We start from the raw sequence: 11851 nt of genomic DNA on the forward strand, positions 1-11851 counted from the left end.
CACTGCTCAGTTTAGGGATTGATTTTTGGGTTTTATACAATCATAACGGGCACCAAAATATGTGCAATAATGTCTGAGCAAGAAAATTGGCAGGGGTTAGAACTGATGTAGCAGCTAGACCAAGGTTACAGATGGGACAAATGTGGAGTTGCCTTTGCTATTTAGTAAAGAAAGGAGTTTGGGGGGTAGGATTTGGTTTGGTTGCTGTTTTTTTAAGAAATTAAACTGGGACAGGATTGAAATAATTTTAGTGAGTGCTGTCAGGTTCAGCAAGTTATTTTAATCAAAAAAACAAGATGCAAACCATGCCCCAGATGTGTTGCAGCATCGAATGGTGAATTGATCCTTCTGCTGGAAAACAAGAGTGGGCTTGGCTGGCAGGAGGAGGACCTCAGCCAGACGTTCACACAGAGCAGGTTGCTCCTGAGGTCTTCCTTTCAAGCAGCACGTTAGGAATGGGGACAGTGGTTGGAGAGGGCCATGTGGGAGCTGCAGAGAGCCCCTGAGCTCCAGGGGAGGCTGTGCTGGGCTCCCAGGCTCCTAATCAGAGTGTTTTGTGTTGGGCAGCTATCAAGACTGACGCAAAGCCTGCGGAGGCCAAGAAGACCCCTGCAAAGTCACCATCAGGTAACTTTCCTCAGCTTCCATCAGAATCAAACCCTCCTTTTTCGGGCTGTGTTTGTTAGAGGGGTCAGTGTCCATCCTTAGGACTTGGGGGAGGTTGGTAGAAGTGGCCTCTGACCCCTCTTTTTCCCCCTTCCCTCTGCCTGTCGCTGTGCTGGTTGCAGCAGAGCCGAGCCGCCCGAGGAGCGCCGCGGGCAGCGCGGTGAGGAGCAGTGCCACCACCCCTTCCACCACCTCCAGCGCTTCTCCCCTGCCTGCAGGGACCACCAGTCGTCCCAAACCCAAGCCTGCTGCCACCAAACCCACCACAACCTCAACCTCAACAGCAGATGCTAAGAAGACAGCTGCTAAAGCTCCAGCTAAGCCCAGCACTGTCTCCAAGCCCCCTCGCCCGCCCAGCAGCGGCTCGGCTCCAGATCTGAAAAACGTGCGTTCCAAAATTGGATCAACAGATAACATCAAGCATCAGCCTGGTGGAGGGAAGGTAAGTTCCTGGCTAACAATATACGCTTTGGAACAGTAGCTCTGAAGCATTAGGGGTGCTCTTTGCTAATTTTGGTGGCTGTATCCTCACTGCTCTTCTCGTTTATGCTCCGCAGAGCTCCTCTTTGGGTTCTTGGTTCATGCACAAGGCATTAACAAGGCCATGAGGGCAGTGTACAGAAGGAATCCACCCTAAGAGCCCTCACGGTGTTTCCTGGCCTGTGTACAGGAATCCAAAACCCTGTGGTTCTGTTTTTCTGTTGCACACCCTGACACAGAAACTAACTGATATTGAAAGCTCAAAATCTTGTCTGTGTTCCAAAACTTTGCCTTTGAATAGTGGAATTGAGTCTGCTGAGTGCTACAGAAGGTGGAATAGTGCACAACGATGCAGGAGATCTGGATTCAGGAGCAAGTCCCACAGCACCTTTCCCAGGTCTAGGAATGGGGACTCTGTTCAACCTGTCAGGCCTAAAGCTGAAAGGAATTGGGTCTACACGTGCTGCTCTCTGGGTAGCCTGTGGTGGCCACAAGAAAAGGAGATGGTGATGTTGAATGAGCTGCAGAGAAAAGCATTTACATAGCTGTAACTTCAGGCTCTCCATCAATAATGGGCTTAAATGACATTTCCCTGTGAGTATCTGCTGTGTAAATGATGAAGCTTTAGGGCTCTACCTGTAGTCCTCTTCGGAGGGTTTAAGTAATTCTGTGGATACGCATAATCATAAAACCTTTCTTGGAGCTGGTAGAACAGACACAGCCACCTTTGCCCCATCAAATGTGTTAGCAGCTTGCCTGGAGTCACAGGGCTTTAATTTCCACCAGGCAGAACAGATTTGCACGCTTGTCTTTGCTGAAGGTCTGCAGTGAGGACTAGCTTGGCAGAGAACTTTAATCTGATGCCAAGAGAGCACATTTCATGCTGGGAGCCTTCAGCTCCTCTCAGGCACAGTAAAGTCAAGGGCGTGCTTGGGCTGGGGTGTTGTGTGTCACAGCCAGCACTGATACTCCATGGGTTTATTCGTCGGGGTTACGAGTATCTTTGTTGTGCAATATCCCAGGAGAGTCCTCAGAGCTTCAAGGTCTAGGGGGCAGAAGCTTCCACTCCCCAGAACAAGAGTTTCTGTAAAGGACAAACCAAGTCTGCTGAAAACCTTGGAGGCGAGCAGGAGGGTGACCCTTTCATGGGCTGTGTATTGCAGCTTGACACCAAACACAAGCTCAGAACAACAGAGAACACGTGAGGTTGTTCTGGTACTGAAAACTGTGCTGGGGTTCTGAGGGTTGCAGAGCTTCCTACCTTACAGGCTCATTGTGGCAGTTTAAGGGAACTGGTTTTTACATTTAATTGTACTGTCCTTTATTTTCTAAGTGTTTTCATAAAACCATTAAATCCTAACAACTGTATTGTTAAGAAAATTGCCCTTCTCATAGTCTTGCTGATGCTGAGGTGTTTTTAGAATCTGAGAATGCTGGAGGAGTGCTGGGGTTTTATTATTTACTGTTCTGTTGCTGGTAGATTAGTGAAATACAGGATTTATCCTCAGCCACCCAAAAAATGCAGACTCTGCTGCACTTACCTGGATCTAGATTAGCAGAAAAATGGATATTCTCAGGTGGCTGCTGAATTTTTCAAAAACCTGTAGATTTTCATTCCATTTTCTGCTTAGTTGGATTAGGCAGGTCCACCTGCATTTGGTTAGTTAAAAACCCTCTGAAAAATCATCAAAGCCTGAGTCAAATCAGTGTGTGGGTGAGACATCAGCAAGGGAAGGACAGTGTGTCTGCATCCAGCAGGGCTCTTGGAGCTCAGTGACAATCAGCCTGTGGATGTGTTTGCCTCCAAGCTCTGCAAAACGTCCTCCACAGGAAGGAGCTGGTCCTGCACTGCTGTCGGGTTACTCAAAGATTGGGGTTGGATTTTTGGCAGAATATGATGAACCAGGGTCACTTGGAGACCTGCCAATGTGACTGCTGGAGACATGGTGAGGTAGCAAGGGAGGGCACCTACGAGTTTTTTGAGACATGGAGAAATTAAATTGTTGCTTGATGACCCCACGGTGCCTGTTTCATCCCACGTCTGATGTTGCTTCCCCTCCACCCCCTTAGTTTGATCCTTCCTGGGCATGGGATTGTATTTTGCCTGGGGATTACAGCATCTCAGAAGTTCTCCTGGGTTGTCCGCTCCAGCGGGTTTGTCTGCGCAGCTCGTGCTCCCCTCTCTCCTGCCCACACGTGTGCTTTTGCTGGTTGAAATCATCCATTTGTCTCCATCTAGGGGAAAATAGAGAAAAAGCCAGAATCAGCTGCTGCTGCCCGAAAGTCTGAACCCAATGCAGTCTCTAAAATGGCTACTACTAAAACAACCGTATCAAAAGAGGGTGCCCCAAAACAGCCCAATGGGAAAGTGAGTTTATTTCAGACTTTTCTGGGTGGGAGATGAAGGAAAACATTTCCATTTTGAATCACTTTCCCTTCTCTTCAACTCTTCTGCTTTCTCCTGTCAGTGTCACTCTTCCTTGCACAGACACTCTTCCAATTCCTTCTTGTAAACCCCGAGACCTTCTCAGTCAAACACAGTCAGAGACAACTGCCATAGGTACCTTTCCCATGCCTGCTGTCAGTGTTCTCAGAGCAGAGTCCTCCCTCTTCACTTTGGGGTGGGTGACTTGGAGTTGGAGGTTTCCCTCAAGACCAGTTCTTCACCCCCAGCACTAGTTTGTAGAGAGCTTTAGTTCAGTGCTGCTTGTTGCAGCTGCAGCATATGAAGGACTTCATGTCCTCCCTGCAGTATTCCAGACCCAGCTGCACCCAGGCCCTCAGGTCCAGGCAGTAGGTGGTCACCACATGATGGGTTACTCCAAATCTGCTGCTTCAGCACAGGTGGATAGGGAGAGAGGCAGGAGTGCAGCTCTGCCTGAATTCAGATATGACCAGGGAGTTGTTGATGGGATTTGTACCTCTAGAGGAGTCACAAACCACTGCACGTGGCACGGGGACGTTTCCAGGGCTGCTGGTGCACTGAATCCAGTCTTTCTGAACTGGCTCAGGAGCTTTTGGGAACCTGCTCAAGTGAGAATGTTCTGGTGATTCCTTTTGTGCTCCAGATTTATCACCTCCTTCTAGAAAGCAGGATGCAGCTTCTGCCACGTTTTGTGCTCTGCTGAGTAACTCCCAGACTAAATACATGTCGTGACTAACCTTTGTAAGCCTGGGGACTGTTGCTCCACTCAGTTACTGCCTTGGGGAGTACAAACTCACTCAGCACACCCCTCTGTGCTTTGAGAAAGTCCAAGTCAGTTTATTTCAAAGGAGAAGCAGTTTAATCGGAAGGATTAAGGAGGAACAATTTAGTCAGCAGGCTGCCCAGGGCAGTGGTGGAGTCCCCACCCCTGGAGGGGTTCCCAAGCTGTGGAGATGTGGGGTGAGGGACACGGGGCAGTGGGGACCTGGCAGTGCTGGGGAATGGTTGGATTCCATAATCTTAAAGGTCTCTTCCAACCTAAACAATTCTATGATTCTAATTAATGTAAGACTTGTCATTAAATTTACCTGAAGCTTGACAACCTTCATCAGAAGAATTGCTTCTCAGGCCAGGCTTTACTGCCCAGGGGTTTTGAGGGACTGAACCAGTCCAGGCTGGTGGGAGTGAGGTGCAGACACAGAGCAGTTCACAGTGCTGTTGGAGGAGGTGGCCCCATGGCTCTGACCTGTAGAGGAAGGAGAGCTGAGCTGGCTCTCCCTGCTCTGGGGCATCTCCTGGGAAGCCTCACGGGGAGACAGAGGAGCCCAGCCCTTGTGGCAGGCAGGCACCCACCCTGTGGTGCATTTGGAGAAGTCCTCTGGTAGTGCTTGTGCTCTTGCACTAACACTGTCTGTGCAGCCTCTTGTTTCGTTCACTTTTTTTTCTCACTCTCCTCCTCAGTTGCTTTCACACCTACTCCTAAAGCTGGATTGAGTTTAACACAACTCCTTGTTTATCCACCGTGTTAGAGCATCCACTCCAGCCTGCCATATGACAACTCTAACCAGTCCTCCCTTGTGTTGTTTTCCATTCTGTAACATTCCAGGTCCAGATAGTCTCCAAAAAAGCGAACTACAGCCATGTTCAGTCCAAGTGTGGTTCCAAGGACAATATTAAGCATGTCCCTGGAGGTGGGAATGTAAGTATGGGCTCTGGGCAAGCTGTCTTTCTACTAACTCCTTCTCTCATACTGTGTTTTTTATATGTCAGTCTTAAGGATGCTGCATTTCAGGCAGAAAAGTGTGGCAGGGTTTCAGGGCTTCTGGAAGTAACACAGGCTGGAGGATTTGTCCTTTTTCTGCCCGTGGGGTGTCAGGTGGAATGTGTGTGGTTTGGTTTGTGGTGCTACAGAGGCACCTGCCCTGTTCCTCACATGGTTCCCGTGGTTTTCATGGCCCAGTGCAGGACGTGCACGTGGCAGAGCCCAGGAGCTGCCTCACTGTGGACTCCCTCTGCAGCCACGGGGGCACCTCAGTGGTCCTCTGACCTAGTTTAGGTGTCTGATGGCTCAAAGTGAGCTGTGCCTGTTACTCTGCACTGGCTGATGGAGTGAGCCTGGGTCAGAGTCATTCCACTTCTGGGGAAACAAGAAGGGAAACTTCAAAAAATGAGGAGGAGAAAAAGACTCTGGGACTCATCTTTGAGCTGTGATTAATTTCTAAATGTAAAGGCTACTGGTATCTCTGGCAGCAGAGCTGAGCTTATTAGAACAGAAGGTTAGTGCTGTGATGTTGGTGTACTTGGTTTGGAGTATTATAACCTGGACATGTCTGGCAAAAAAAACCCAGGTTAACTATCTAGATAGTGAAGCTGCTGAGGACATGAGTGTAGGCTGGCAGGCTTGTTTCCCCTGGCCCACCTGAACAAACCTGCACGAGGCTGTTTGCACTGGGGGGGTTTGCAGAGGTACAGAGGGTGCCTGGCTTCAAAGAGCCACTGAAGGACTTAAGCCCAAGGAGGTTTTTCCCAGTGGTGCTTAAACACGTGGGTTCCTGAGGAGGAGTGTCCTCACCATCCCACCCCGTGGTGCCTGCTCTGTGCCCTGAGAGCCAGCAGCAGTGCAGCTCCCTGCAGAGGCTCCTTGCTGGGGCCAGACCTACGGCTGCTCTTCACCCCTGTGCTCCCTCCACGCCTGGTTCTGTGGGTGCAAACCCTCTGCAGGCCCTGGCTGTGCTGCCAGGCAGGACCTGGCTGGGGCAGGCTGCCGTGGCCACTTTTCCTGGGAAATGTCTGTGTGTTGGGCTGGCTGGCTCAACTTTTACTCTATGTGACCAATTCTTCTTGAAATCTTTGCAAGAGGAACCAAATCTGGGTTCCTAAACTCGTTCCCTACAGGTCGGTTGCCAAAATGGTTAGAGGCAGATGTTGAAGCCACACGTGCAGGGCTCCTGTAACTGAGCTTGGCCAGGGGACAGCCCTCTGTGCTGTAGAAACTGAAGCTGATTTGGGGACTGTCATGTCCATTAGATGCCCTCATAACAATTTTTTTTCTGGCTGTGCACATCTTCGCTCCTACTGTACCTTTCCTGTGGTTTTGTCCCCCAGGTTTGGGACAGATGTTGGTGCCTCACCAGCACTGGGAGGCAGAAGTCCCTGGGCTGGGCTGTGACAGCAGCTGCTGTGACATAGCCCTCGGTGCTCTCCAGGAGCCCCTGTAACCTCGTGGGGCTTTGGAGCACACATCCAGTCTCACACCTGCTTTACCTTTTCTTTTGAGGTCACCAAAATGTGATGTAGAGGTAGGGGCTGTTTTTCTTGCTCCATTAATTGCATTAATGAGCTGTTCTCTCCTCTGACGAGTCACCAAACCTGTCTTTTCCTTTTTACTGTGCTGCCCTGGGGACATTCCCAACTCCAGGGACAAGAGTGTCCCCACTCTCTGTGTCTCTTCTTCCATGCTCTCCTTTAGTTTCCCTCCTTGCTCAACTCCTTAAGCTTTTTGCTTTGAGAACAGGGAATAAAGTGCTCATTATTTCCAGGTTCCAAACAGCTTCAGGCAGTCGTTCCAGCTCCCCAAGGACCCCAGCCCTGCACAGGCAGCACCAGGGGGAGCAGACAGTTCACAGGGGCCCATCTGGCCTCCTACCAAAACGTTTCCTTTTATTCATTTTTATATCTGCTCACTCCCTTTGGGGCACTGTAACATCAGTGTCCTCTTCCAAGGTGTTTTCTTGTTCAAATAGTTACAGTGATCACTTCTAATAGAAGACTTCCCAATGTTTCATTCCTGAACCCTGCTGCTGGTGGGGATGTCTGGCAAGTCCATGATCCTGGTCTGTGGCTTCTGTTAAAGGTTTTAGGAATCCTATGGATGAGACCTGTGGGTAGTAGCAAATTATGCTTGAGCTTTAGGTTCTGTCTGGTAGATGTGATGGAGATCCCCCCTGAGTGAAGTGGCTCCTCACTGCTGTGCTCTCCTTGGGAACCCATTTTGCCTTCTAGGTGTGGAGATAATTTCTTCTCCCTTCCAAGAAAACCAAGAAGACATGTTCAAAAGCAGTTGATATTGTTCCCAGACACATTACATTGGGCAGAAATACCTTGACACAAGCACAGTGAGGTTTCCTGAATAAAAGCCTTTGTTGTGCTTTTGTGTTTTCCCCCCTCTCTCTTTAAAGAAAGCAGCAGCAAAGAGGAAGTTTTCATGAAGTGCAGGTAGTGCACGTGTTGCTGAAGGTTTAACAAGGTGGTTTGGAATGTACAGATGTTTTTCTGCCCTTTGGCTTGCTCTGTTCAGATGGATTGGAAAATGATCAGAGATGATAGAAAATCTAAAATGAGATGAGGATCATTCTTCCCACCACATTCTCTGTGTCAGGCACTCAGATCTAATGGTTAGTTCTGGCACCAGAGTGAGCATTTGGCTCTGTAGATGCAAGCCCAAGCCTTTAAACGTGTCTCCAGTTGCTAACTCAAAACTAATGTTAGAACTCTTGCAAGAAATGCACTTGCATGTAGGTGCAGGTGTCTGGGTCCCCGGGTGAAGTCACAGGGAGTGGGTATGTCCACCCCACCTAGTAACAAACCTGATTGTTTTAAAATCATTCTGTGAAATGAATTTTGTTGTATTCCACTTCCAAGCAGAGGAGTGCTCATGACAAAAGCTGTGGTAACTTTACTGGCAACCCCCAAGAAAATCAAGTTCAGGGGCCATGATCTCACCCTTCCAGGGTGTCTGCTGTCACTGGGTCAGGGTCTGAGTGTGGAACAGCTCAGCAGGAGGCTGAGCTCTGCTCCTCACTGGTCTCACAGGACATCAGGGCCTTGACTCATCCCCCTGCACCAGCACTGGGAGGATTCATGCTTCCTGAGAGAGATGTACTGCAGCTTGTCATGGTGATTCCCACTCAGCTTTGAGGGTAGCTGATAGTGAATGAGTTCTGTTATGTTCCAACAGAAAGATTTGCATTTTCTCTGCAGAAGAATTTGTAGCAGAACTTCTTGTGACATAGGTGTCAGGTGGTGGTTCTGGCATGACTGGGAGAGGTGATCTCTTAACAGTACCACCAAGAAAACTTGGATCTTTCCCATGGAAACTTGGAACATCAACTTAGCAGGGGGTCAGACAAGATGAGCAAAGTCCTTTCTGATGTGAGTTGTCCTGTGTTTGTATGAAATGAGAGCTCTCCCAGCAGTTAGACCAGAAGTTCATTCTGGAGTAGAAAAATTTTTCATCCACCTGGAGGTGCAGGAGGAGTTGTGGAGATGTCAGAAATGGGGCTCTGCACAGGGCACCTGGTACAGGTGCTGGAGATGAAACACTTTGAGAAAAAATACATAAAACCTGTGACACTGTGACTCCACCTTTGTCCTACCCCAGAGAAGACACTTCTCCCCAAATTCAGTGTGATGGCCACAAACACCATGCTAGAACATTCAGCTCATTGGCTTGGAAGAAGCTCATTTACTGAGTCATGAATATCTTAGGAATTAGAATCAGAATCCCAGACTGGTTTGGGTGGAAGGGACCTTTCAAAGTCATCTCACCCAAACCCTGCAGGGACAGGGACATCTGCAGCTAGAGCAGGGTGCTCAGAGCCCCCCCAACCTCCCCTGGGATGGTGCCAGGGATGGGGCAGCGACCACCTCTCTGGGCAGCCTGGGACAGGGGCTCAACACCCTCAGCATCCAAAATCTCTTCCTTCTCCCTAGTCGTAGTATCCCTCTTTGAGATTAAAACCACCCCCCTTCATCCTGTCCCAACAGACCCTGCTAAGAACATTGTGCCCAGCTTTCTGACAGGCCCCTTAAAGTCCTGGCAGGCCACCAGAAGGTCTCCCCAGAGCCTGCTCCTCTCCAGGCTGGGTAGCCCCAGCTCTCTCCTGCTGGCCTCACAGATTTCATGGCTGCACCACTGAACAGCTTTTCAGTGAAGGTTTTGTATGTGAGTATCAGGCCACTGGTGGAATGAGGTTAAAGGCAATAACACTGGGGAACAGGTTTGTCTTGGAGAGCTTCTTCCAGCAGTGTGTTCTGTCTGGGCACCATGGGCCTTCCTGGTGTCCTGTTCCCAGCAGGCAGCAAGGACTATGGGGAGCAGGCTGCAAACAAAGCCTGACACAAACGTGGGTCAGTCTGCACGTTGAAGAGGGCAGAGAGAAAAACTGGGAGCTGGTGGCATGTGTCTGGCCCTGCAGCAAGCGAGTGGCTGAGCAGGACCATGAGATGACATCTGCCCTGGTGTCTGCAGCTGGCCAGGCAGTGGGCAGAAACCATCTGGGGAGTGTGGCAGTGGGACTGGCTTTTCCCCAGACCCCTCCCAAGTGCTTCTGTGTTCCATGGTGTGCTGTCACCTCCTGAGGCCCGTTTCTGGTTGCTGGCCACCTGCTGGTGTTATCTGCTCAGTTTCTGTCTGCTCAGTTGGCCAATCCAGGCTGGTGAGGGCCTTCAAACTGCCCCCAGCTGGGAAACCAGCCTGAGGGTGCAATGTGGTGGAAAAGGGGGCAGGCTCCTGAGGGCCACCTGATGTCTGAGCAGCCTGTTGGCCACCAGACCCACAGGAAACGTTTCTCTGTGTTGAGTTGTTTCCTTTTGTCTCTTTAGGTGCAGATCCAGAACAAGAAAGTTGACCTTTCTAAAGTGTCCTCCAAGTGTGGCTCCAAAGCAAACATCAAGCATAAGCCAGGTAGAAATTTTACCATTTCCTCATGGTTTGTCTGTGGATGTTGCACATCATTCAGCTGTAGTCCTGGGTTGTGGCTGGAGCAGTTTGAGGGGTTTGTTGCTTGCCAGGAGTATTTCTAGGAGTGCTGTCCAGCTGCTTGAGCTGTTCCTGGTGGTTCTGTGAGTGGAGAAGGGCACTGGGAGGTGGGAGATTTCAGCCTGGCTATGAAGATAACCTGCTGCTTTGACTCAGTTTGCTTTTTCCTCCCCATTGCAAAACTCCCAAGAGGATACCTACCATAGCATTCCAGGAGTCTGGAAGCACCATCCCTGCTTGCAGGGGGCTTGGGGCTCTCTGAGTGTGCTGTGGGAGGATGAAGGAACTTCCATCCCCTTCTTCAAAGCAGGCACAGGGACCTTGTTAGTCCTCAGTTCAGTAGCAGCCCCTGTCTTACAAAACACACTTTTGGCTCTTTAATGGCATATTATGGGATGAGTGTGCAGGAGTTGTTTAAGGCTGGATCTTAGGCAGAAGTTCTTCAGCCCGAGGGTGGCCAGACCCTGGACTAGGTTGCCCAGAGAGCTGTGGCTGCCCCTCCCTGGAGGTGTTCAAGGCCAGGCTGGATGAGGCCTTCAGCAACCTGGTCTGTTGGGGAGGTGTCCCTGCCCAGGGCAGGGAGCTTGGATGAGATGATCTCCAGGGTCCCTTCCAAGCTGAACCTGGACTATGGTTCCATGAAGTCCTGCACATCTTGGGCTTCCTCAGCAAGCAACGACCAGCCCAGTGCTCAGCCAGCATGAAGACAAGTCCCCAGGTGCAGGGACCATCACTCTGGTGGGCAGGTTGTTTGAACTGGACCTTTGTAGCATCTGAAAGTGTGGTCAGGTCCCAGACTCCTGCTGGCCTGTCTGTGTCCGAGGACACGGGACAACTCCTGGCAGTCAAACATCCGTGCACAAAGTTCACTGACCCAAGCTGAAGGCAAACACAACAAGCTTGTCTTTGTCCCCTCCTGGGAGTTCCCTGCAGCCCTCCTGGCAGCCCCTGGGGTTGGGAGCTGTTCACCCTCAGCCACCGAGCACCACGGGTCAGCGCCTCGGAACGTGCTCCCGCCTGGAGAACGTGGTGCCACCAGCATGACCTCTGCTTGTGCAGTGCCCTGTAATAACAAGCTCTGCACCACAATAACTGCTCTTGTCCAGGGCTGATTAAAGCAGAATGGTCCCTCCAGAATTATCCCTTGTCAGATGTTTTAGCCTGTTTTGTCAGACCAAATCAGTTGGCTTCCATCGTTGGCCATGCCAAGCTTCCAAAGTGCTGAGAGCTGAGGGTTTAATGATGCTTACCAGGACTAAAAGAGGGGGCTGGAGAAGCCCAGTGGAATATGGGCAGCACGTGCAGTCTTCTTTATTGATGGGAACTGCAGCATTCTGCATCTGGGAGAATCGTGCTAGGAATCTTCTGTTGTTTTCATAGCACCTCAGCATGGATGATAAAGGACCTTCCAAGGTCACCCAGTCCAGCCCCCCTGCAGGGACAGGGACATCTGCAGCTAGAGCAGGGTGCTCAGAGCCCCGGCCAACCTCCCCTGGGATGGTGCCAGGGATGGGGCAGCG

General features: G+C 50.5%; 1 protein-coding gene across 1 annotated transcript in view; it reads left to right on the top strand.

Annotated features, from left to right (window-relative positions):
• Positions 1 to 567: 567 nt before the first annotated feature.
• LOC103773490 (microtubule-associated protein 4-like) overlaps positions 568 to 11851 on the top strand; it is a gene marked incomplete at both ends in the record, with an annotated part of 12547 nt that continues 1263 nt past the window's right edge. Inside the window, 4 exons of the mRNA XM_008940860.1 lie at positions 568 to 627; positions 885 to 1108; positions 5178 to 5270; positions 10175 to 10256. Coding sequence (XP_008939108.1) covers positions 568 to 627; positions 885 to 1108; positions 5178 to 5270; positions 10175 to 10256 — 459 coding nt within the window. The remainder of the gene's footprint in view (positions 628 to 884; positions 1109 to 5177; positions 5271 to 10174; positions 10257 to 11851) is intronic.

This window comes from Merops nubicus, unplaced genomic scaffold (genome assembly GCF_000691845.1).
Source record: "Merops nubicus isolate BGI_N331 unplaced genomic scaffold, ASM69184v1 scaffold10895, whole genome shotgun sequence".
Lineage (NCBI taxonomy): Eukaryota > Metazoa > Chordata > Aves > Coraciiformes > Meropidae > Merops > Merops nubicus.